The sequence below is a fragment of the Coturnix japonica genome, chromosome 1 (genome assembly GCF_054131305.1).
Source record: "Coturnix japonica strain WE chromosome 1, WE-NBRP24, whole genome shotgun sequence".
Classification (NCBI taxonomy): domain Eukaryota; kingdom Metazoa; phylum Chordata; class Aves; order Galliformes; family Phasianidae; genus Coturnix; species Coturnix japonica.
In genome coordinates this window covers 57,108,133-57,134,397 of record NC_140663.1, presented here as the reverse complement: position 1 = coordinate 57,134,397, position 26,265 = coordinate 57,108,133, and the positions used below count along the sequence as shown (strand labels likewise).

The 26,265-nt window shown below is 37.7% G+C and overlaps 1 protein-coding gene across 3 annotated transcripts in view; it reads left to right on the top strand.

Moving 5' to 3' along the window:
• DGKI (diacylglycerol kinase iota) overlaps positions 1-26,265 on the top strand; it is a 215,363-nt gene that overhangs the window by 91,685 nt on the left and 97,413 nt on the right. For 2 of the 3 annotated variants that reach the window (XM_032445594.2, XM_085521361.1), the window contains exons 5-16: positions 1,866-1,922; positions 3,376-3,441; positions 7,816-7,887; positions 8,420-8,536; positions 15,018-15,113; positions 15,427-15,501; positions 17,009-17,104; positions 18,056-18,138; positions 20,631-20,691; positions 24,115-24,228; positions 24,814-24,951; positions 26,092-26,170. In XM_032445594.2, the coding sequence (XP_032301485.2) occupies positions 1,866-1,922; positions 3,376-3,441; positions 7,816-7,887; positions 8,420-8,536; positions 15,018-15,113; positions 15,427-15,501; positions 17,009-17,104; positions 18,056-18,138; positions 20,631-20,691; positions 24,115-24,228; positions 24,814-24,951; positions 26,092-26,170 (1,054 nt within the window). The remainder of the gene's footprint in view (positions 1-1,865; positions 1,923-3,375; positions 3,442-7,815; positions 7,888-8,419; positions 8,537-15,017; positions 15,114-15,426; positions 15,502-17,008; positions 17,105-18,055; positions 18,139-20,630; positions 20,692-24,114; positions 24,229-24,813; positions 24,952-26,091; positions 26,171-26,265) is intronic. The other variant, XM_015866633.3, reaches the window with a different exon arrangement.

Here is a 26,265-nt window from a genome sequence, read left to right as displayed (position 1 = left end):
GTTGTTCTTCAGAAAAGAAGTTGATGAAAAACAAATTTATAACAGCAACCCTTTGGAAAGAGTTTTTCATTTCCCAGTATTTGGGCTTGTGTTGACAAATGTCACAGTGATTGCCATAATATCAAATTGGAGAGGTACCATTTCCGCCCCCAATGCTTTTACCCGCAGTGAAATTAGCATTAGCACATGCTTTCAGCTCAAACTGTTACCAGTGAATTTTTCATGAGTTCCTTCCTCAGCAGCATTGCTGGCTCTCTACAGCCCAGCAAGCTGGTGGTATTGCCAGTGGTAGCACTTAGATAAAACCCATTCTGTTAAACTTGCTTGTGCCATTCTAGAGAACATGAAATGCACCTCGTGCATCAAGTCCATGTGCATCTTAAGCCTGGTGGAGCTTTAAACTGGTACATAAGTCTTCTCTTTGGCCCTCTCCACATATGTGTAAGTTGTAAGTAACCTAAATATAAGATGGAAATCTTTCCAACTTCTCAGGACTCAGAAGTGGATTAATGATTGCAATTCTACGTGAAGACCAGTGAAGAAGATAATGCTATAGTTTTGATTAATTTTTAAAAAATAAGTATTTCATTCACTTTTTTCTTTTCCTCACTTGAACTATTATTTTGAGGGCCATGATTAAATGAGGTAAAAATCTTCCTTCTGTAGGAAGTAAAGAATTGTATTCAAAATTGAGGAAACTCGATCCTTCTGTTTTCGTAACAAAATCATTTCAATGCAGTATCCTTAAGGGTTTTACTCTTTGAAGGCTAGTCTATTTAAACTTGAATCCATTTTGTTTAGTGCATTCCATTTATTCCTTAACCTCTTCTTTTGACTCTCCCTTCTTCAATATGCTATTTTCTCTTTATATATTCTCTTGCTCCTATTTCTATCGATTTTACTCAAAAGATCATAGAATCATAGAATGATTTGGGTTGGAAGGGATCTTACAGTTCATCTAGTTCCAATCCCTGACATCTTTTATTAGATAAGGCTGCCCAAAGCTCTGTCTAACTTGACCTTGAGCACTTACATGGATGGGGAACTGTCAGCTTCTTTGGGCTATGTTCTTCAGTGCCCCACAACACATAGTAAAGAATTTCTTCCTAAAGTCTAGTCTAAATCTGTCCTCTTCTGTTTTAAAAACCATTACCCCTTGTCCTGTCACTACAGGCCCTAGTAAAACATTTTGGGTTTTCTCATCAGACTCTCATGTGTTTTTTATTGCTTTTTCTCTTCAACTTTCTAAAAAGCTGTTTTCTTCATGGAAGCTCCTGTTGTCTTCCTTCTGCCTTTCCCATCTGAAGGAGGCAATATCACTGCATGAGGGAGTCTTATGCTCCCCAAGCAGCCTGATGTAAGGAAACGGTAGAAATTTATGATAACTTATGGTTTTTTTGTTTTTTTTTTGTTTTTTTTGTTTTTTTTTGGTTTTTTTTTGTTTTTCCGGAACAAAGATATTTTTCCACAGATTTTGTTTACAAAGGCATAAATCTGAGTTGTGTAAGATTTCCAGCTCCCATTAACTTTTGACAACTCAACTTATATCTACTTTGGTTACAAAGTATATTCCTAAGAAAAAAAGACCCATGAAACAGCTTCCTCCTTGGCACGAGAGAGATGGTTTAAATAGTTGAACTGAGCATGCAGCAGTAGCTTTAGTGATGATGAGGGCTGTGCAAAGATCTAGGAAAGAGCATTGTTATGGCATGTGAAGAGATTGTCTGTCATCCAGGTAAGTTTGTTGAACTAGTGAAACAAGTATTCTAATAAGCAATATATACTTCGAAAGCGTGCTCTAGATCAACATGTTGGAATACACTCTCAGCTCATTTTCAGTTCTAACAGCTTTATTTTAATGCCAGATTAATTTTCGCTGCAAACCAACTTTCCGGGAAGGGAGCTCCAGATCTCCAAGAGAAGTAAGTAATGGACAAAGAATGGTTGCATTCCATTTGATTTGTGCGCTGATTCACCTGGTGTGGAACTGCATCCATGCTTTTAGATTCAGAGGAGTCTTAGAGTATTTGTTCCCACTGGGACATTCTCCTCGAACAAATGCAAAATGAATTCTAGCTGAAGTGCTGTATTGCTTACACTGCCAGGAATCATTCTGTCTTTCTGCTGTCTTTTTTCCTATTCACTCAGCCATTCAATTGCTTTTTAAATTATTTTTATTTTTTATTATTTCCATATTTGGTAGCATTTCTTTTGTTTCTTTCTAACATTTCAAGGAGTATTTTGGCTTCTGTCTGATTCCCTAAACTTCTGCTGTACTTTCCCTTCATTTATTTTGAAGCATCTTTAGTGTTAGAAGATTTTTTTTTGGTAAAATAAATGTTGAAAAACTTTTGTATTTCATCATTCAGCTACTATGCAAATCCCGTTCCCTTGAAGGCACTGGATTGATTGTTCTTATTGCTACATATATCTGTCTTACTCACAAAGTTAGAAGTTATTGCTTCCATAAGACAAAATAAAACCAAAACTCACCCCCCTTCCTGAACCCTGAAGAGGAAAATTCCTAATCACAGTATGGAAGAACACTTGATGACTGCTGTTGCTTGTCTTCTGGTAGTAATGGGAGAGGAATAGAAACTCCGTTTGTCTGTGGGCCACTCACTGTGCAGCTTCACTACCACTTAAGCAAAACTCCCCTTAAGCCTCCTATTTCTTCCTTAAGCACTACCCCTTAAAACTCCTATTTCTTTGGTAGCATCATTTCATAGCTTCTTATAGCAGAGGTAGTTTCCAGTAACATGGACTCTGCTGTGCAGGCTGGTAATAAAGCAAGGTGCAAGTGAGGTTCCTTCTAACTCCCTTGCCTGCACGGAAGGAGTACAGAAATCCTGGACACCCTCTATTCTCTTGCCCAGACCTTGATGCCATCCAGGGTAGAAGTAGTCCAAACTGAAAGAGTAATTTATTTCCGTAACCAAATGACTTCTTTTCTCTTTCTCTTCTCCTACACTAACTTGTGATATTTTTGCTTTATATAGCGGTATTTCTAAGCAGAATATAACAGGGCCCTATGTTGGTGTCTGAAAACATTGGTCCTCATGTCCTTCATGTCCCTCTTTACATAGTGAATGGTTATCTTCATGTCATGTAATGTTTTGTTCTTTTTTCCTTTTGAGGGTAGTTTGGGCCACATGGTGACATGGGCAAAGAACATCATCTTGTCCTTATTCATCCTCTGCTTTTGGTTGTGTCTGGGATATTCTAGGGGGAACTACTATATTTTGTTCCAGAAATGGTTGCTTTGGAAAAAGGGTCTTTTCCTTTAGTGTCTGTAAACCAGTTTCACATCGATGGTACCTTTAAGGACAAGCTATCATCTCTTCCTATGACATTATCTTTGTTCTTCTCCTGCAGAACTTTGTCCGACATCACTGGGTACACAGACGGAGGCAGGAGGGCAAATGTAAGCAGTGTGGAAAGGTAAGATTGCCTGTGCTTCACAAGTACAACACAAGCATGAGGGTAGTTAGTAGCTCTTTCCAGTGTTGGGATTGTTTCTATGCTAAACACTTAACCTCTCTTAAGTAAAAAGTGACTAAACTGAGTGGTAGAACCTCTGACTTACACATGGGAATAGAAAAGGTAGATGCATCCATGCAAGAATGAGCCTATTGCATGTCCTGGACTGTTGCACTGCACCGGCCAGTTAAAAGGGCAAGAAGGAAGGTAGTGGCTTCTTGATCTTTTTTTTCTTGGTTAAGCCAACCCAGTGCCAATGTTGTGCTCTTGTAGTGATATCCTCTGCACCAACATTGTGATTACTTTTTGTTGCTTTCTTTCTGTCTCAGCAGACTCTGCACTTTGTAAGACTGCTTCATATTCACTATCTGTGAGGCAAAATAAAAGCTTGTTTCTAAAAACCTTTAAAAAAGGAGTGTAAGCTGAAGATTGGTCTTCTGAAATATTATGAATCCCTGAAATTTGGTCTAGTGGTTGGTGACCCTGCCTGTGGCAGTGGGGTTGAAACTAGGTGATCATTATGGTCCTTTTCAACCCAGGCCATTTTAAGTTTCTATGAAATAAGTTAATGCTGGGGATTAATTTCCTTATTCTAGGACTGTATTCTGTCCCCTCTTAACAGCAACTAATAAGAATGTGTTTTGTCTCCATGGCATGACACTTTAGTTAGAAGAAATCACATTTTAGATGGATGCTGATGTAGATCATCAAGTGCAGCTGGGCATGGCATACGAACATGATGCTCTTTTTTAACAAGTGGCATGCAAATAGTGCAAGGAGGCACTTCACAGGCAGCATTTTTATGCTACATCTTTGCTACTCTGGATCATCCTCTAGAAAAGTATTTCTATACCACATGCTATGTGAATAACCACCTTCTTACTCATCTGTTATCTTCTAATGCTCCATAGCTCTCATGTTGGAAAAGGTGATAAATAATTGCTCCCAAGCCATGTTCTCAATGCCATTCATTGTGTTTAATATTTCTCTTGCACTTCTGCTCATTTATTTCACTTGCAACCTGAAAAAAAATCTAGTTTGCAAGCTTTCAGCTATTATTATCTTTGTTACCTGCTATCTTCAGAGAAATAGGGATTTTTTTTTTTAATATTTTTTTATTTGCATAATTTATCATGAGAACAATCAGACCATGTGGCCCAGCATGCAGTCTGTGTGTGGTAATAGAAGCTTTAGGATGAATGCAGATTAACCCTTTATTCCTAAACTAATAATTACTAGCTGCCAGTAATTTAGGGATTTTCTGAGACTGAATGCATCTGTACAATCATACTAAAAAGGCTTTTAATTTGTTTTTACTTTCTGTGATGTCCAAAGCAATGTGTCCACCAAACACACAGTGTGCAGTTGCAGCATTGGTCCCTTTCTATTAGTAGTGCCTTAAAAGGCCTGGGGATGGATACAGAGCTTTGTTTTCATTGCATATAAGTCACCATCTAAGTGCTTCTATTACTATTTGTATTGGAGTTGCAGTAGTATCTGTCTCTCATACAGTAATGTTACACTGGAAAGTGTCTGAGAGCCTTAGAAATAGAATAATTTCTAATTTGTATATATTTTTTTTTTTCCATGACAAATGTCTGCTCCTCCTAACACTGATGTGAAAATGCTCTTTAATGCTAAATTAGCTTAAGGATATAACCAAAACATGCCAAAGCTAGTGATCCGTCTATGCTGTGTGTGTGTGAGTGCCTTTATTAATGTGGGATTTTATCCCAGTTATTTAGGCAGTTTGCAGTCACCAGTGCAAGCTGGAGATTCAGGTGCCCTTTTCCTCCAAACGTGTTTTCTCTGTTATGCACGACTGTGTACTTCCACAGGAGCAGTTCACAGCATGGAATTTCATGTGTTGCACAGCAACCTGATGCCAGTGAATCAGGGCTAATCAGGTGCTGTTTGGCCGATATCCCCAAGAAAGTGAAATTACTTTTACATCCACACACCTCTGAATTTATACAGAAAGCTTCCTTACATAACCCATGAGTGAAGTGGGCTAACTGAATTCTTGTGTTTTTTAAGGAAAGGAAGAAGAGAGAATTTCTCGTGAATTATGGGGTCCCCCAGTGTTTCAACCCATTAGTCTACTTAAAATCTCCCTGTGACCTGCAGCCCGTCACTGTTTTTCATCATTTGCTCTGAAAGTTAGCTTTCAAACAATCACTGTCGTATCCCAAACATGTATTCTTAGGAAGAGTTAGCTCACATCTGTAAAGCAATCTGAGGAATTATTGGTTCTTATCATTAGTATGTTTTTACTGCTATGTATTTTCTCTTATGGCTCCCTAAAAGCCATCTGGCTTACTGAATAAATAAGAAATGATCCATCCAAAACCAGACAAGCTGCTCAGTCCACATGTGTAAAATACAACATTAACAGGCTGTGGAATTAATGTACTGAATTTTAGGTTTCATTAGTGGAGGTTTGGGGAGAGAAAAATTTCCCTCATGCCTATTAGAAACCAGAACAAAAAAAAAATTTCATGCTGATGAGAGGCTGATTTATTCTTTTTCAGTACACTGGGGCAAAGTGTAGGATTTGTGAGAATCTGTGAGAGACCTCAGTCGAAGTTAATGAAAACAGAGTTCTTTGTCCAGTATCAGGTTTCTCTTTCAGCACTTGTCATATATACTATCACTCTGTTTGCAATTGTGCCCACACAGGATATCAGATTGTATCTGCTCAGGCAGAAGCAGCAGACTGGCTTGTCTTTGTGAACCCATTTGGCCGTGTTCTGTTACTAAACTTGGATATGCTAAATCATCCCCATTACAAAGAACCAGCTCTTTGAGTTTCTCTTAATATATATCCTTAGATATCAGGGGAAAGATTAAAAAGACCACAGAGTTGGCACAATCTGAGGGACATGGGAGTTGGTGGTGTAGTCAAATACATGCTGAGGACATGAGTTAGCTGCAATGTGTATTTCTGCACAGCAAGTAGACAGGGAGAGCCTGCTCCCCATGAGTGTATTGATAAGACTGTGCCCAGCAGCTGTGACCAACATCATAAAAGAGGAGGCATAACTTTTGGAGCAGCAGTTGTAGTCTCATTTTTTCCTGCATGTGTGCATCTTCCAGTTGTTTTCCACAGCAGCTAGAATCTTAACTAAAGGTGCAGTGAATCTAGATGTTACTAACTCAAATTGCTATAGCTCTTTGCATTAAGTCTTGGGTAAGTGGAAGATCTTAGTAGTACTCTGCTTGTCAAAAATAAAATGGATTCATAATCTCATAATCTGTCAGAGAGACTTCTAATTAGAAAGAAAATTCTGAGTTCTGAGGGGCTACACAGCGTGGAAGAAAAAGACTTAGTAAAAGCCAAAGACTACAGGATTCAGGCTTCTGAAACTTTAAAATAAATCTAAACTTAAAAAAAAACCCAACAGTCTGACTACAACAAAGAGGTCTTTGAAATGCTGGACTTTCAGTCTCTGCAGACATTAAGCCAAATCAATTATTTTTCTGATTGAAATATTCAAGTGAATACAAGTTTTTAGGCCATAGTTCCAGTTGCCATTTTTTTACCCGTGTTATGTGCAAGAAGAATGTATATGACCAATTGGTCTTTTCCAGCCTTAGACTTTGGAAGAAAGAGATCTATGTGCTGAAATTGCATCCTACAGAATTAAAGTGTGGGAAAATAAAATCCCATATTTGCTGGTAGAGGTGTTTTTTATTTGTTTGTTTTTCCCTTTAAAATGATAGTAGTATATATTTTTACATTTGATTTGAATTAGACAAACTTCTTTTTTCTTCCTTTTTTTTTTTTTTTTTTTTTAATGTACTAAAGAGATTTTGATCTGAGTCAACTAAATAAAGCAATAAGCTTAATTTCCCAAATGGAAGATTTCCAGCCAGACATTATAGTTGATTCTACTCTATGCTAAAAATAAATAATGTTAATAAACCCAATTATTGTTTATATTTAAAGCAAAAAAGACTGCAAAGAAAAATGTTCAATTCAGCATAAAGTCTGACTGCTACAACTGTAGAAAGCCATTAAAATAACCATTTCTTCTCTTTCTTTATCTCCCTTTACTTCTCTAACCATAAAATTTTATAAAAAGCACAAAATTTGGAGAAATATCTTTAAAGAGTGTGTAAGAACATGCTGTGGCTGAAGAGCCTTCTCTATCAATCCTGTCACTATTTTATCCTTCTAAAATATATTTGGAATCAAAGTGCTTTGAGGCTGAACCAGCGTATGGGACTTCACTGAACTGATTTAGCGTAGCACAGTTATGTGGCAAGAATTAAAGACACAAAATTTTCTTGTAGTCAGGCTGAATTTAACTACTTTTCTTCTGCTTATTGTAGGGCTTTCAGCAGAAATTCTCCTTCCATAGTAAAGAGATAGTGGCTATCAGTTGTTCCTGGTGCAAGCTGGCGGTAAGTGGATAATATTCATGGAAAGCTGTAGCACCTTCTCTGTGTAGCCTCGAGGCATGTAATTTCATTTGGGCTGGCTTTCAGAGTTTATTCACAGATTCTCTCAGTGAATCACCACCAGTTTTGCTCTTACATTTTCCTTCTGCTCAGATGCCGTAATTTCATCTGGGTAATACATCAGTCCTACTAGGAGACGGGTCTTACTGCCCCATGTAGTCACTGGCTACCTCCCATCAACACCACGCTGCTGCCAGCTCAAAGAACTAAAGGGTTTTTAATGCATTTAGCGTGTCAGGCTAGATTATGGTCTTATGTAAGTTGGAATGATTTTTTCTTTTTTCTTTTATTGATCTTTTTCCCCTTGGTATAAAGCATGGTAAAAGAACGTGGTTTTTACTTATACCTTCCTAAAGCTCCTGGGATGAAAGAATTGGGAACGTTGGTCTAGTTTTGCAGTCTTATTCTCTTTTTCCTCACCTTGCTTCCCCTTCCTTGACCTCCTTATCAGCTTTACTCTTTTCTTCTCCTGCAGTTTCATAACAAAGTCACCTGCTTCATGCTACATCACATTGAGGAGCCATGTTCCCTGGGGGCTCACGCGGCTGTCATTGTGCCTCCCACCTGGATCATTAAGGTGAAGAAACCTCAGGTAACTGCATGCTGATGTCTGTTTCTGAAGCTGTATGGCTTCACAGAGCCAGCTTGGCTTCTGCACTCAGTACACCTCCACTAAGGCATGCTTGTTCAACCCTGTCTCTCTCCCTGAAACCCAGCATACATCCATGGTGGTTATGAACCTGTATCCTCCATCCAGCCCTTCAGTAGGTTTCCTTATTTGGGTTGATTAGTAGCAAACATGACTTTTGTTCTGAGCAATGCAGCTCAGGTGTGTTCCTCTGTGACTTCAGCTAGTGTACTGCAAGAAATCCCTTGTGCTGGAGGCAGTAAAGCATGCTTCATTAAATAGAGCTGAGCAAATACAGGGAAAAGCTGTTAACAAATGTTCATTTGAACTGCAGTAAGAATTCACTGTAGTTGGGCTGGCATACCTCTGAATTTTTCACCAAAGGGCAAGACAATCATGTCTTGTTCGTATCAGTTCTTGCTGAATGCTAACAGTAAGACCACATGCCCTTTTAGTTGCAGATAGAATGATGAGACTTCAAAGCTTTATAATAGATGTGATACATTTTAGTGAGCTTAATTCACTAATCATCACAACAGGGAGAGAAAGTATCCTAAAGAGAGCTGGCCAAAAATTAAAAGGGGATTCTTATTCTGCACTAAGTAATTTTTTTTTCCATTTTTTTTTTCTGTTTTTGGAAGTTTGTTTTCACTTCAGGTTGAACTGAAAGATATAAACACTCACTGAACACATCAAGGAACCAGAAATGCTGGTACAAGTTTTACTTCAGAAGAAAGGAAATGGATGAAAAAACAGGAATGCTGGTGTTACTGAGCAATGTTGTGCAGGTTGTATGTTAGCATGAGAAGTGACTCAGGGCTTTCTGGCTCTGTGTCCTGGCTGGCAGCAGGAAGCAGAGAATTTCACAGCATGGGGAACGCACTAAGACAAAATGTCCCTGTGTGGAACTAGAAAAAGGTCTGCGGTTTGGACACTGTTCAGTCTTTAGTTCCAGACTAGGGATATGGCTGTCATCTTTGTGCATGATCATTATTTCTAACAGGCTTGATTCTAAAGACAGGAGGGAAATAAATACATCAGAATTTGAGTAACAAAAAACAAACAAAACCAAAAACACAACCAACCAACAAACAAACAAAAAAAACAAACAAAAAGACCACAGTTTCTCCCTTAGATGTAGGGTATGCAAGGTCTTTAGCCACCTCTCCTCTGAGAAAAAAAAAGGTCTCTTTGGTATTTCTGTATTTTTCCCACACTCCTTTTCCTCTGTTAGTTTACTCTAGCCTTCTCAAGAGAAATCTCTTTCCTCTCTTGTTGAATTTTGAGACCTCAGCAGGGACTTAATCTCCTTGGCTAATTTTCAGCACCTGTGGAATTTGGCACAAAAGTGAGACTGGCTCCTTTTCTGCACTATTAAAGAGATTGTATGGCCTATTAGTTGTAAGACTTTTGGTTGCTGGGTTTCACAGTAGAGTGCCTGGAAGTTTTGCTTTGGTCATTTAGACAAGAAATGATGACTCCAAGAGTTTCGGGTCTGGAGGTGGATCCATGAGGCAGAGAGCCCGGGGCTGGGATTCATTAAGAAGAATGCCCTAGCTGTTGTAGTCCCAACCTAGAAATTGGGTACCTGTAGGGTTCTTTAGCTTTCCACCTGGAACATCTACATGATGAAAAAAGACTAGAAATGCTGACTAACACCTACACAGGCTGTGACCAGTACTTTGGAGATGACAAAAGTTATTTGATTCAGAAGGTGTTTGGGACAAATGATTTTTTTTAGTGTAATGAGTTGCAGGAGATTCTGATTAACTTCAGATGAGGTATGAGAGTCTCTTTTTTGACCAGGCAGCTTCAGGTAGCTTGAGAGTGGGAAGAAGATGGATGTCTTAGAGCTGTAGGTAGAATAATTAATAATTAGCTAAAATCCTCTGTTTTAAGGACACACACAGCCATGGCCTACGAGGTAAAGTCCAGATACCACTTGTTACTGACTATACTTTTACCATTTAACTACACTTAACCCCATGCACACGGGAAAAAAGGATATAACTGATCTGAGAACCAGTTTTATGTGGCTGGAGGTGCTACTCTCTTTGTAGATTTAATAAGAAAATCTGAATCTTTTCTCATCCAGTACATTTCCAACGTATTTCTGTTAAATCACTTTAAATCACCATTACAAACAGACAAACCAAACAAAAAACAACAAAAGCACTTTCTGTGTGGACCTTAGTATATTTCCTTACAAAAACAGGAAGATTATTGAATTTATTTGATCATTTCTGGCTTACCAAAAACCCTTTCAGCGAGCCTACAATACACTACAATTACTATTATTTTTAAACAAAATGAGGAAAAGAATATTAAAAACAAGAATTCTAATTTAATAAAAAAGTAAAAAGAATACCAAAACCGGAAATTCTGATTGATTGAAAAGGCCTCGCCTTTATCTTCTATGCTTTTACTTTTTATTTTTCCTTGATTTGGTGTCTTCCTTATAGGATTTACTCTCTTGTCTATTATTATTATTATTATTTTTCAGAAAGGTCAAAAGTTAATTATTATTCATGGGAAAAATGATTTTAAAGGCATGTTTTAAATGCTAGGCTTAAATGAAATATCTGTTACCTTTTTGCGTGTGGGTCATAAATGGAGAGAAAATACGTCAGTCCAATTTTCCTGTTCATCACATGTTGAGCCCTTAGAATTAATGCAAGAAAAAAATTACCTTGAATAACTTAAGCTTTAGATAAATCTTAATCCTACAAAATGCATAGAATGGGCAAGTTTCCACAAAATTTCTGAACAACACCTAGTGCAGTGTTACTTTTGTGGAGTGAATCTATTGCTGTGGGAAAAATTAATACTTCAGATGCATTTTCAGTTTGTTTGGTTTTTTTTGACAGAAGTCTTGTTTGTTTTTCTTATGTTCCTTTAGGAATTTTTCTCCTCTCCTGCTGTTTCTGGCCAGCTCTCCTGTGTATTGTGGCCCTCTTCACCCTACATGTCTGTTTGGTGAATACTATGGTTGCATTCAGTCCACAGAATACAAATACAATATTAAATTTTTTGTGAATTCAGATAGTAAATTAATATATGTAAGCAGCAATTTGTTTTTTACATATTTCACATTTGGAGTAAATTTGACTACAAATCTTTTGGTTATAAATTATTTTCTCAGCTCTAATTAACTACTCACGTTGATCATGGTCAACTCCCAAAATGAATCCCCTACTCATTAAGTTGATTTTAGTGGTGCCTTCATCCTTTTTATTGGTTGTTTCTTTTAGGCAAATAAGGTGGCTTTTTGTAGCAAACCCTTGCCCCAGTTTTCGATTTTTATTTCTCTTTTTATTGCTACAAAAATGCTTTTCCATGCTTATGTGCAACAAGGGTCACCACCTTTCAAATACTGTACTTGAATGAACAGCACACTCCCCCTCTGAATGCCAGCAAGTAGTAAAACATGATTATGTAATTAACGAAAAATTTGTTCATGCCTTTTACATTCTAAATGGGGAGTTTTTGCACTTTGTAAGCAATTGATTGCTACATGATGAATATTCAAATTGTTTTAATCAACTGTGGGTTAGGTGGTAGCCCTGTCTGTAATGACCCATTTACAGAAATGGAAAATTCCCAGTATCTATTTCATTTTATTCATACTTCTGTATCTAGTTTACTGATTTCCAATATTTTTGTACTGTATGAACAGCACTTTGATACCATCTCTGATTTCCCATCGTTCAAATTAATTCCATCTCCTAATTATCCTCACTGCTGTGAAAACAGGCCACCCTCATTGACTGATGTTGTGTGAGATTTGGTAGCCCAAGTGGTTTTGTGCTGGGAATGGACTTGCTACGCTTATGTTGTGGGAGAAAAGTTAATGATGAGGAGGAGTACATCTGGCTGATGTACCTACTGATTCAATCTGTCATCTTCTGTTTGGGAAGATAAAGACAGTAAGTGTAAAATTCCATTTGATTTTATTAATGTTTTTTTCAAGGTGAGTAAACATGGCATTTTCTCCTTCTCCTCCTCCTTCAAGGGCCTTCAAAAAGTGCTAGCAGTCTTTATACTTTTGGACTAATTTCTTCCTTTCATCAGTTGCTTACTGCAACTATCTTGCCTAGATTTGATTTGTGAACAACCAGAAGATGATCAAGATTGACTTTCTAAGAGGCTGTTCGTTGCTTACATTGTTTGATGTCCAGCATGTTAAAATCCTTTGAAAATAAAGACTGAAATTTTGGAAAGGAAAAGGTGGAAAAGTTTCATTAGATCTGTTTAGGATGGTCTTTGGCCCTTACACCAACAAACACCATAAAAGGGCTCGAATTCTTTTGTTCATTTAGCTAAGCTTGCTTAGAACTACAGTGATGATGCAATAATACCAAACATCTCTCTTTGAAGATGGCCAAACTGACATCCACAAAGGAGAGGTTTCCTCTCTAGATGCAAGTTAGGATTTACATATGGTGCACAGTAAAGGTATGCTTTGCTATCAAGTATTTCGCTGAATAACATTATCTGTTTGTAAAAATACTCATCCCCTTGTTTTGTGGACAAGGTAATACACATTCATGTGCAGTTTCATGTGCAAAGAGTGATGACTACTTCTGTCTGTTATTCTTCTGCATGTTTGCAAGGAGAGCTTGTGTATGTTTAATCAGCTTTCTTGCCTTTCATCTGCTATGGATGTGCATTGCTTTAGCAAAGATTTAGGTTGTCTTGACACAACAGATGTAAGTATACTTTAAAAAAAAGATGAAAGAACATAGTTGTGATATTATATTGCCTTTCTGAGGGTAGAAATTAAGAAAAAAAAAGTTATAGTGGAGGCTTAGACTAAAACTCTTTCATCTAATACACTTCTATGCCTCTTCCCACCGCATTCACAAGCAAGAAAGGGATTTAACAACAACTACACTTAAATGGTCTTTAATTTGTTATTATTATTCTTTAAATTAGGCAGTATTTTCTTTTTCCCAAAAGAATTTCAGTGGACTTAGGTTCATCCATTGAGAATGTAGAATAGGAAGTACAGTCCTTCTTCGGGTGATACAGTTAATTATTATCCTAATATAATATTGAACTTGAGTTGCTGGCTTTGATTTGCCAGAAGACTTCACTGCATGTTACCAATTGGATAAGTATATTAAATTTTATACCTAGACTAGAGCCTAAGGAAAAGTCTCTGTGTGCTCATGACCTTCCATCAGATAGCTGGCAAGACTGCAGATAGACTAGATCTCAGTTTCTCTTGTTTTGCCCAACACCGGGGAAACCAGCTGAGAAAATCGGCCAAGAACCCCACTGCTTGCACTTGATTGCTGGAGCTTTGAGGGCAATGTGCTGTGCCTTTATACTGACATAAAGACTTTTGTCTACCCTTAGTCTGACTGCTGAAGTAGGGCAGTGAAAGTCTATGAAGGTGACACTACCTATTCACTTCTGTAGTCAGTACAGACTTTGTATTTATCATGCTTTCATGATCGCTTTTTATGTATCAGAGTAGGGAATAAGAACATCTCCCTAGGTAGTTTCTATACTGTGCCCTAATAGGGCAAGTGCCTTGGTATTTCTCTGCTGAGCCACATTGTCTTCAGTATTTTCAGTAACAACAAGGCATAAATATATAATGGTCCACAAGGAATGTTGGGAGGTGAAATAAGTTTGTGACTGTGTTCTACAGCAGACCTCTCTTGGTCTGGGTTAAACAGGAGATAATAGTTTCTGTAGCTATTTGAATTAGATTGCTGTTACTGTTTTCCACATTTCTGAGCTGGATTAAGTAGGGACAGATATCATTGCTTATAGACTTGGTGATCTCTAATCATTAACTTATTCTCATTAATGACGCACTTTTGAATAACATCATGACAGAAATGACCCATTTGGATCCCTGGGTGGATCTTGCTCCCCTCTTGAAGCCAGGAAAAAAGTCAATTAACTTTCTTCTAATTTCCTGTGTATTTCCTATAATACAAAATCTCAATCATAGACCAAGTGTTTCTTGTGAATACAATTTCAGGTACTGAATATTAAGGGGAAAAAAATGATATCCCATTTTTTGTATGTTTTTATCACGCCAGAAGACTTTTGCAGTTCAGTATTACTAAGTAGGCTATTGCCAGCCTGGAGAAAGCTTTAATGCATATTTTTTAGGTTCTGCAAAAATACAAGAAGTTTTGCATTTTTTTTTTTTCCCTGTAGATCAGTGATAATATTTAAAAAACAAACAAACTTGGAAAAAGCTTGATTCCTTAATTATTAACAGTTCACATTGTTCCTCTTCAGATGACTAGACAAGCTTCTTGATAGGGCTGGAACTCACTCTGCAGAGGCAGCATCATATGCCATGGTGGCCTATGTTATATTGAGTCATAATGGTTGCCGGAGCTAAAACTTGTTGTTTTCTTTCCTAAAAAAACATGAAAAATATCTCATTTATCATGTTTTTTATTACATCTTTATGCAGGGGGTCTCCATACCAGGAGACGAGCCTGATTGGGCAGGAGACTGGAGCCCCGAAGGGGAAACGGGCGTCTCCTACCCCTATTGGGAGGGTTGGCAGGTACAACATGTGGTGTTATGTGAGTCTATGGGAGCATCTGATCTTTTTCCCCCCTCACAGCGTGGGAAAGTTTCCAGTTCCAAAGCACCAGTCTGGTCTCCGTGTGTGGCTTTCTCCATAAACGGTGGTGTGGAAGTGTAAAGCATGCAGCGCATGTAATTTAAATCTTGAGCATGTGCCAGATACTCTTATCATTCTCCAAGTGGACATGCATGGAAGAGCTTCATAAAGAGAGGCTCTGTCTGTGCCTGTCTTCTAAATTTTGTTTTGCTTTTCATGTATTCTTTTTTCTTTATTTTTTTTTTTAACATAGAATTCATTAAAGACTTCAACGCGGCGAAAGAAGAGGACATCCTTTAAAAGAAAAGCCAGCAAAAGAGGCAATGATGTAGGTATTTAAGAGCTTTGAAAACCAGTTTCCTTTTATTTGAATGTATAGATGCAGATTTTATGGTTCCTTTTACTATGTATATATATATTTATTTGCTGGAAAACTCCACATCATTGAAGTTTTTTACGAGAAAATATTAGTTTCAATAAAAACTTGTATGGGATGTCTCCTTTGCTAAGTTGATTTTTTTTCAAGAAGTAGCATACCAGCCTAATGAAACACTATTCCCCTGGGGTGTCATAGACTCAGCTTAGTCACTTGGTTTCAACTAGGCAGAGCAGGAGTGTGAAAGTGGGTTCTGGAATTCATGCTGAGTATGTTGACTGAATATGGAGCTGGCTTGAATGTCTGCTTTGAGTGTCTCCCTTGGAAGATCTCCTGTTGGAGATGTTTGGTTCTATGGTTAGGTTTACTATGTAGATTACAGAAGAATTTGTTTCCAGCCCATGCCTGCTGTGTATTAGTTGTGTACTGAATGACAGCCTTAAGAGAAGAGGTGGATGGAGACTTACCTCTGCCCAGACAGAGCTCTGTGGGTAGGATCCTCACTTGGGCATTGGGCAACTGCAGACCAGAAACTTCAATCTGTGTCTGCCTCAGCCTATGAGAGTGTCCTCATTGCTGGGCTTTCTAATGTTCTGCAAACACAGAGAAAGCTGGGAGGCAGATATATTTCTCACTGACATGATGAAAATATCTAAGGTGTAGGGGGCAAAGGGATGAGGCCAGACTCTTTTCAGTGATGCATAGTGATAGGACAAGGGGCAACAGCCACAAACTGAAGCATAGGAAGTTCTGCATAAATGTGCATAAGAACTCATTCACAGTAAGGGTGACAGAGCACTGGAACAGGCTGCCATAGAAGTTGTGGACTCTTGTTCTTCAGAGATCTTCAAAACCCACCTGGATGCCTACCTGTGCAACCTGGTCTAGGGAGCCTGCTTTGCCAGGGTGGGTTAGACTAGATGATTTCTAGAGGACCCTTCAAGCCCCTACAGTTCTGTGATTCTGTAATGAGAAATATTTGAATCAGGTAATAAAAGTAAAACCTGTTCAAAGAAGGGAGGGTCACCAAGGCCAAGAATACAGGAACAGATAATCTGCAACTAAACACTGGTTCAATTTGTCTGTTAAACAGAACCCAGGAAGTAAGTAGTTTATATCACTGAATTTTCTATTGGAAAAAATATATAATTCATATTAGAAATAGTACTATATCTGACATGTTATTAAGATCATTTCTTTTTAAGAAAGAACATAAAGTTAAAAAAAAGAAAAAGATAGTTTTGAGCTGACCCAGAACATTTTTTTCCTTCTTCTCACAGAATTTTCTCAGCTGCATAAATTTAGTCTCAGCTGAGCATCGTGTTATCATGACTGTATTGTTTCCAATATCCAAGGTAGTTTAGTCAGAGCTATGTTGGTTCTTCTACTTGTGTTATGCCAGTGAAATCTACCCTTTTCATAACTTTTACTAAAGTTGTTTCTTGCTGTGGTTTCCCAGGATAACAAAGGTCGGCCATTCGTGATAAAACCTATTTCATCTCCTCTCATGAAACCACTGTTGGTTTTTGTAAATCCAAAAAGTGGAGGGAACCAGGTAAGGTCATAATATGGATCCAGGTAACAAAGTTTAAGTTTAATAACTATTTTTCTGCAAATAAGAATAGTTTTTGGTCAGTCATGAGTGAGAGGAGCTCTGTGTGACTGAATTAGAGTCTCCTAGAAGAGATGCTTGAAGTTGAATGCTCTTTATATCTCTATCTAATTCCACTGAAGTGGAAGAAAAAGGATAATTAAATATTTGAGCATCGGCCTTTATATCTTCGGATTTTTGATAGGAGCTTGAAGTGGTAGTTTGGAGGTTTTCAGAAGACCTAATTTTTCAGTGGGAAATTCAGGTTACCAGTGAAGTTCTAGACTTATTTTACCTCAAATGTGATGCAATTTTACATTACAGTATGATGATCTTATGGTGAAGTGTTGACCAGTCTGCACTGAGCAAGGGAGCAGTGGTGCAGCTGCAGTCCATGAAGTCCTTGGATGCTGCTTCACAGGGCAGTAAAGGCTCACAGAAGTGTTTGTGGTGATGATTTTGGAGGTCAAAGCAACATCATTACTTGGATGTTGGGCAAGATACTCTTCATTATGTGCCCACAAACTTCTTGAGCTTCTTGCTGTTGCGGATGACAGGCTGAGGATGTGTGGGATAAAAGAGATTTCTTGTTGCAGGTGATAAGAGATAGGAGAATAGTTTTCTGTGGGAGAAAAACCTTTGGTCTAAACCTGAGTGTCTGCTCTTATACCATTAATGATCTGTATTGTTCAGTTCAATTTACATGCATGCGCGTGCACATTGCATGGATTTCTGAGTCACTATTTTGTAGAGCTATTGTTTGCTGGATCCCTTTTTGTTTTGTATTTTTCTTGGCTTATGTTTGCATTATCAAGCATAAAGGAAAGAAAAGCAGTCCAAATATGAACACTATTATTTTTAATAATCATTATGCTATTCATAATTTCCCTTCCTTTGGTTTTTCTTTCTTCCCAGGGCACCAAGGTTCTCCAAATGTTTATGTGGTATTTGAATCCACGCCAGGTCTTTGATCTCTCTCAGGAAGGGCCAAAAGATGCGTAAGTTTTCAGGCACTCAGCTCTGTTTTTGTATTAGGAAAGCAGACAATCATATAGCTTGGATACACTGGTAGACTAATAATGCTGATAAGTTTGGGTTCTCAAAGATCCACACTGTGATAGACTCAAAGTTTCAGCATATAGATAAACCTATGTAAACACCTATACATATTCAAATAAGATGGAGAAGAGTAGACCTGAGGGTCCTAAGAGCAGCTTTGGATGTTTACTGGGGATGTTGTTGAAAAGATAGTTTGACCATTTACAGCAGCATGACAAGAGGGGCAAGTAACAGCAGGCAAATTGTCCATAGAGACAATAGAAATTAGAGATGTTCTGACTAGATGTAAGGAAAAAAACCCTTTTTCACTGCATGTTAGTTACTCATTAGATTGGGTTCTCTTTGTATGTGGAGATTTTTGAGCCCCAGCTTGATGAAACCCTGAGAAATGTGGTGTGGTCTCAGCACTGAATCTGCTTTAATCTTGAGTTCAACTAGAAATCTCTTAAGATCCCTTCAAACTCAAATTATGCTGTGATTCTATGATTGACTGTGACAAGCTGGTAGTTCATCTGTTGAATACAGAGATAATTCTACAATATTTTCTCTGTTGAACTATTTGTAAGTTCTCTCCTTGTGTACAAATATGTGCACATGAATAAATATATAAAAATAAATAGGTGCATATATATATAAAGTTATAAGCAGTTGGAGTTGAAATTATGGTGTTCTGAGTGATACATATTCTGGGATGGGCGGTTCCTGTAAAATAAGATGGGAATGAGATCTGTGCTCTCTATGAATATGCACATCAAATAGATGTATGGAAGGTATGGCTGCTTTCAGATATAATCTTTTACATTTGCCAAGGAGCACCCTCTATTGGTCAGAAATGTTTTCGTTGGTTGCTTTTATTATCACAGAATCACAGATCACAGAATGACCCGGGTTGGAAGGGACCTCAAGGATCATGTAGTTCCAACCCCCCTGCCTAGCAGGGCCACCAAACATACGCCTTTACTAGATCAGGTTGCCCAGGGCCCCGTCCAACCTGGTCTTGAACACCTCCAAGGACGGGGCATCCACAACCTCACTGGGCAGCCTGTTCCAGAACCTAACCACTCTTCTAGTAAAGAACTTTCCCCTAACATCCAACCTAAATCTTATTATGAGACTGTGGGGAGGATTCACAGCATGGGATGTAAGCAGGGACAAAAAAAAGTAGGCCATTTTTTGGTATATAATCATATTGTAGGAAAACACTGAATCTTCTTCAAAATTACTGTTTTATAATATGCATTTTGCATGCCAAATGAAGACTGTTACATAGGCAATCAGATTCACATAGTCAAAACAGAGATTATTGAAGAGTACCTTATGCCTAAATCTCACTGGATTCTATGGACTGCAGATCCTACAGTGCTTGACTGTGGGTGGCTGATCTTTAGTGGAGTGAAGCTACCTTTAGATTTCCATGTATGACTGCAGCAAGCAGCATATCTTTGCATGCTGAGTTAACTGATGCTCATTAACTGGGCAGTTACTGAAAGGTGAGTGTTTCATCCCTGCCTTTAGAGGGATGATTCTCACTGGTAAGAAAAGAAACTGTGCCTCTGTGCTATTCGAGACAGGGATATTTGCTTTACATAACTGTCTGCTCAGTGCTCCTTTGACACTGTAGGCAGTACAGAAGGAGAGTAATCATTTAAAATCAAATGTTTATCTGTGTAAGAATGGTCCAAGTATTTTCTACTCATAGTTCTAGAGCATCCAAACATATTTTCCTGCTGAAACACCTGCTACTCTCCTAATGATGTGTAGAAGCTTAAAAGTAAATGTACAATTTTCAGAGCTGTGTAACAGAGTTAAGGTTGAATTAGATCCTCGGTAAACTAGGTCTCAGTGTGTGAATGTATCTCCTCCACTGGGAGCTGTCTTATTATGCCTCACTTTCATGTAGCTGGTGGAACAGGCATTTTTTTGGCTCTCCTGCTTATATCTTAGATCAGATATCCAGAGAGTTTTGTTAGATGTTACTGCCTTCTGTGGTATTAAAGAAATACAATTATCAGTTGAAGGAGCTGTCATGCTCTACACACTTCAGAAACAGCGGTTCAGCAAACACTGATGAGAAGCAGTTCATTTGGTTTAAAGCTTCAGTGTTTACATTTGTTTGCCTTAGGATAAGAGGAAAATAGAAGACTTTCTCATCTCCAGAGAAAGAATGAGAATCTGGCTTTTCAGATTACCTGTTCCCATGTTAAACAGACAAAACACTTCTCAGGAGGGGTTGTATAACTGTTAAGGAAGGCTCCATTTAATTTTGTTTTAGTTTCCTCCTCCATCCTGTATCATCAGTAACAAATATTCTAGGGAGAAATAAATGATAGTTAAAATGTCACTTGGAAAAATGCATCATATTACCTTCATTCCTATGTTGACTTTTTCAAACATTTTTTTTTTTGTTGTTGTTTTTTCCTCCCCTGGCCAGGCTGGAGCTGTACAGAAAAGTGCCAAACCTGCGGATCCTGGCCTGTGGTGGAGATGGAACGGTAGGTGACTGGTGCCTAGCAGCCCTCTGGTCATTGCCAAGAGATGAAATTTCCCTCTTTATGATTCCTGTTGAACCTGATAGCGTACCTTACGCTTAGTAAATCTTTTTATTTTTCTTTTCTATGTGGATTGGCCTGGTTAGTGATGGGACAGTATTCTTATGTACTAATGTCCTAGATCCTATCTGCTTTACGCATAGATTTAGTAAAGCTTAAAAAAATGAAGACAGCCATTGTCAGCCTCCTCTTACTGAGGGTCTAGTAGGTTAAATCAGTGTCTGGGGGTCATTTAACGTTAATTTCTACCCCTCTCTGCTATTGCCTTCACTATGCCCGAGTACAGTCAAATGTCAAATGCCTCTAGTTTTCTCACCTTCTTTACAAATCCACTGTGAGGAAGCTGTCATGCTATTTGCCTGTGATGTGCCTGATCTCCAGATTCAGAAGTTTCTTTGGATATGCAATTGAATTACTTTGTGTCATTGGAAGAGGGAGTAGTGTCAGATCTTCAAAAGATTTGGGCACCTTCAAATGGAGGCAGGCTCTGCAGTTTGGGACTTAGAGGCCAGGAGTGGTAATGAAGGAATTACAGCTGCTTTGCTCTTGCCTGTTCTTAAGAATATTATAATTTTCACTCTGTACCACTGAGTGTTGAAATACAGTTACTAAACTGACCTTTAGTCTCCATGAAGCTCAGTTCCCCAAACATACATTTGGTAATACTTGCAACTATAGTAGCTGCAGGGTGCAATGGCTGGTCAGGATGTATGGAAGTACATACTCATACACTGGGAGGCTTTTATCTATCTATCTATCTATCTATCTATCTATCTATCTATCTATCTATCTATCTATCTATCTATCTATCTATCTATCTATTATTTGAGCTGAACACACTCTCAGCTCCTATCTGCTTCTGTGAGTACTTCTGAAACCCTGGATGTAGAGGTCATTAATACTAGTGCTTTCCCCTGAAACATAGAAGAAACAACGTGATTTGTTTATCATCTTGCTGGTAGCTGGGACAATGAGATATTACTCTTACTGAATTTAGAACACTCCCTGAGAAACTTATGAGGTATTACTTTAACAAAAAAAAGAAAAAAAATAGAGCTTATAAAAAGAAACATTTTCAGTTTGTTTCTGAAAGTGTTTGAAGCTTCTGTCTGAGGAAGCCAATGTTTTCATAGGAGGAAGATCTTCATTCTAAAATATTAAAATAGAATAAATGGAAGTGCATTGAGCCCTGGCATCCTCTGTTTTTCGTTTGCTGATCTGTGAAAGCAACAGGGGGCAGCACCTTCTCATTGGTAAGAGCAGCACTACACTATTACATTTGCTGCTGCTCAGTTTGAAGCAAATTAATATCTAGCTATTCCCAAAGCCATTACATCCAGAAATGAGAAGTCTGACTCAAATGGACTTACTGAATATTCAATGAGACCAGATGTTATCTTGCATTATTGAGGTGAGTTAGAACTTATTGTAACTTTTCCATCACTGCTGTTTGCTGTTACTTTCCTGGGTGTAGGTAGAAAACTTTGGTTTCAAAGCAGTCAGGAGACATCTGTTTACAGGGAAATGACAGTCTTTATCATCCTTTACTGTAAAAACATCTTTGGCTCTATGAGGTTTAGAGATTACCTCAAATTTAAGAGCAGTTTTGCAAGTATAAATGAGCAGTTTGAGGTTTTGGTTAAAAGTTAAGTTAAAAGCATTTATAAAACTGGTTGGTATTTGTAATGTTACCATTTGTAACAAGCTGAAGCACAAACGTGTGGATTAAGTCAATGGCAAAGACAAAGGACTCTTTAACAAGTCTTGGCCATGTGGGAGTTTTCAGAACTCTTTTCTCTGTCTTCCTGTTCACAATGCCAGAGGACTGACTTTCAAAAATTAGATGATGACTTACCTTTGACATTCCCTTAAGGACTTTATTTAGTCATATCATAGCATTTATGAAAGACTGAAATACATGGTAACATCCAAGCTCATGAAAGTTTTAAGTTATTCATGTTCTTTTAGACAATGATTTGTGATGTGAGATTGCATCCCACATGGACACTTGAATAATTGGACAATGAGTTATGATAAGTAAGTGTTTAATAAATAATATTTATATGAAATTAAGTTATCTATGAAGAGACTTGGGGAGAGACTTATTCTAGAATATCAGAGACAGTGGTTCTTGGCTCCTTCTCACCCTCTGTCAGGCCACCCCCCTCTCCAGTACTTCAGATTCAAGCTGCAGTAAATCTATCTAAAATAACAGAAATATTAGTTGAGAGTGGAAAAATCCTGTCCAGGTGGAATCTGTCATTCAGTTTTATGTCTTATTTAAAAACTCATGGTATAAGTGAAGATTAGTGAAGATAAGAAAAAAAAATCATTATTTTCTTATTTTTATATTTTTTGGAAATTATTCAAAATTCATGACATTTTTTCATAGGTTATTATTATTATTATTATTATTATTATTATTATTATTATTATTATTATTGTCGAGAAATAATGTAGTAGTGCTATTTCATTATAGCAAGAGTTTCAGGCATATAAATTTTGAGAATATTTTCATCAATACTCCGTTCCCTGTTGGAAAGAGCTTTTTAATACAAATAGAAGATTTTACATTAATTTGTTCTTATGTTAGATTCCTATTGAAAAATTTTAGGTGGTCCAGATTAGACTGAAAGTGAGAGAGGAAGATACAACTCTCAGTCAATTGCTTGTTGTGCAAAAGATCCAGGTTCTTTTTTTCCATCCCCCAGTCTTCAGCCCTGAGTATTTTAGTCTTTTAATCTAGCCATGTACTGATTATTTATGTGTAATTATATATATCTGCTTTGCTCGGAGCATAACAATTCAGCTCTAAAGTCTCTCTTCTGGGAAATGGGAGACCTGTGGCTCTATCTCTACTTGACTTGATCTGGACTCTGTGTTCCAGGACATGCATTTCTAGAGCACCTCTTGCATCTTTTTCCCTTTAGTATAAGGGTAGTTCAAATTTTTAAGTAGTCTGTATGATTCTTTACTAATATTTACTTATTTATTTAAACTAATTTTAACATTTTTAAAAAAATTTTATTTAGTTTTTTATTTATATTTTTTTCCAGAACAGTTTTTTAGGCAGAAACTTTTCCACCCCCTTTCTTTGGAATCTTGGTGTGCTATTAACAATACACAGAATTTGTGTCCATTTCCTTCTTCTTATACAGGATCTTCATGGAGACTGCTATACCAGGAAAAACCTCAGATGGGGCAGCTGTAGAGTTTTTGTATATGCTGTTTTTTCTTTTCCCTAGTTATTTATTTATTAGGTTGTTCTTTTGTGTGACAGCAATTCAGTCAAAACATGCCTTTTCCCTCAATTCCTTCCCTTTTAATCTTCCTTACTAACAGTTTATTGCTTTTCTGGTTTTTTAGGTTGGCTGGATCCTCTCAATCCTAGATGAGCTGCAACTCACCCCCCAGCCTCCTGTGGCTGTTCTTCCACTTGGCACTGGAAATGACCTTGCCCGCACCCTCAACTGGGGTGGGGTAAGCACTGACTGGGGTTACCCTTACATGTGGGTTCTCAACTTGCTGCTCTGATTTAGTGGTGTAGTACTGTGAAACTTCTTTTTGGCTATTACAGCTGATAGGGCTTTACCCAAGGTCTGCTTGACTTGGACACAACAGCTTATTTCAGTTTCCAGTTTTGTGTCTTGAATTATTAATAATGTAAATGTTATAATAAAAAGATGCAGAGCTGTATCTGTCTGGTGTTTCAGGCCAAATAGTGAGAATTATATGTAGGCTTATAACTTAAGCATTATTTTAACTTTATTTCCCTGTAGTTTTCCTTGACTATGGCACTGGATTTATTTCATGAAAGGCAAATATGCTTTGAATTTCAGTCTTAGTCTTACCATGCCTGTCTAAAACTTGTGATCTTAAGTAACAGTTGATCAGACTGTTTCTTATATCAAAATCTAGCAATAAATTGACATGGTCTTAAGAACATTTGATCTGCTGTTTTAGATATGCATGAAAGGAAGGAGGTTTTCCAGGTAATCAGTGAATGATTTGCTTTTCTTTGGCTATCCATGGCTGATACTTTGGTGACACTCATTTTGCTGCCAGGGTTACACAGATGAACCTGTGTCCAAGATCTTGTGTCATGTAGAAGATGGGACCATTGTCCAGCTGGACCGATGGAATCTCCAGGTTGAGCGCAACCCAGATTTGCCACAGGATGAGCTGGAAGATGGGTCACGAAAGGTTAGAGCCTTTTTTCTTCCTAGGGAGACTATAGTATAAATAAGAGCATTTTTGGGATACTCCATGAGAGACCTGAGTGCTAAAGATGTAAAACCTTTTCAATTTATTGTTGCATCTTTTCCTATTACTCTTCTGTGCCTCCGGGGGCATGTGAACCTTAATATATATTGGCCATCTTATTTGTTGTTTGTAACCCACACTTTGAGCATTTGTCTCAATAATCAAAGCCTGGTAAAAATCCATGGCATCTCATTGTTTTCCTTCCAGCTAAGTGTGGCAGAAGAAGGAACCCAGTGTTCACTGTTCGTTCCTAAATTTGAGACACATCTAAAAGCATACAGATATTTTTATATTACTTAGGATTCGGCTGGTGAATACTAACTGTTCTTTTCTTTACACCTAAGAGTAGTGTATTTTTGGATTTAACGTCTTTGTGTGCAAGTCTCTGTATCATCTCCATTAGTGACATCATCTCTTTTGAGAGGGGATCACATATATATTGATAAGTCATAGGGCTGGGAATGTTAACAGTGTCACTGACATTTAAAAATAAAAAATAAAAATTCTGTGAACCATTTTCCTCTTTTCAGTTAGAATTTCCATCTTATATATTGGTTGCTACTGTTCCCTCTGTACAGTGCTGCTGGGCCAGTATAATGATGAAGAGGCCAGATGTGTGCTTTGCTATCTCATGCATCCTCAATAAAATTAGGGCTTCTTGTCTGGGACTTGCATTGCTCCTGGTTGTATATTAAGCAAGAAAAACACAGCTTGAGTTTTATTCATCATGCTGAGCTTGAAGTGCCAAGCAATTAGCAAAACCTATATATTGACATGTTAAGTGGAGAAATGCTCTGGAAAATCTCAGTGAGAAACTAAATGAGGAACCTTATAATGTGTTAGCAAAGATACTAATATGATCATAAAGCTCAGTAAATGTGTTTGCATTCTTTGGCTTTTGTATGAAGCATCTCCCACAAGTTATTACTAGCCTTCTTAGAAGAACAACTTCTTACATCAACTTCCCATTTTCTTTTTAGGTTTTCAGGAGATGCCAAATTTAAAATAGTTAATTCCTGGTGTGCCATGGAATATTTAATCTGTGCTGCTTTTACATGTCTTTCTATTGTCTAATTATAGCTTCCACTCAATGTCTTCAATAACTACTTCAGCCTTGGGTTTGATGCACATGTTACTCTGGAGTTCCACGAATCCAGAGGTAAGAGGAGTGTTCTACTTCCTTAGCCTTGGGTAATTATTTTATAAATTACAAATAGATTTGGCTTTAATGCCCTTTTCTGAATTCTTGTAATT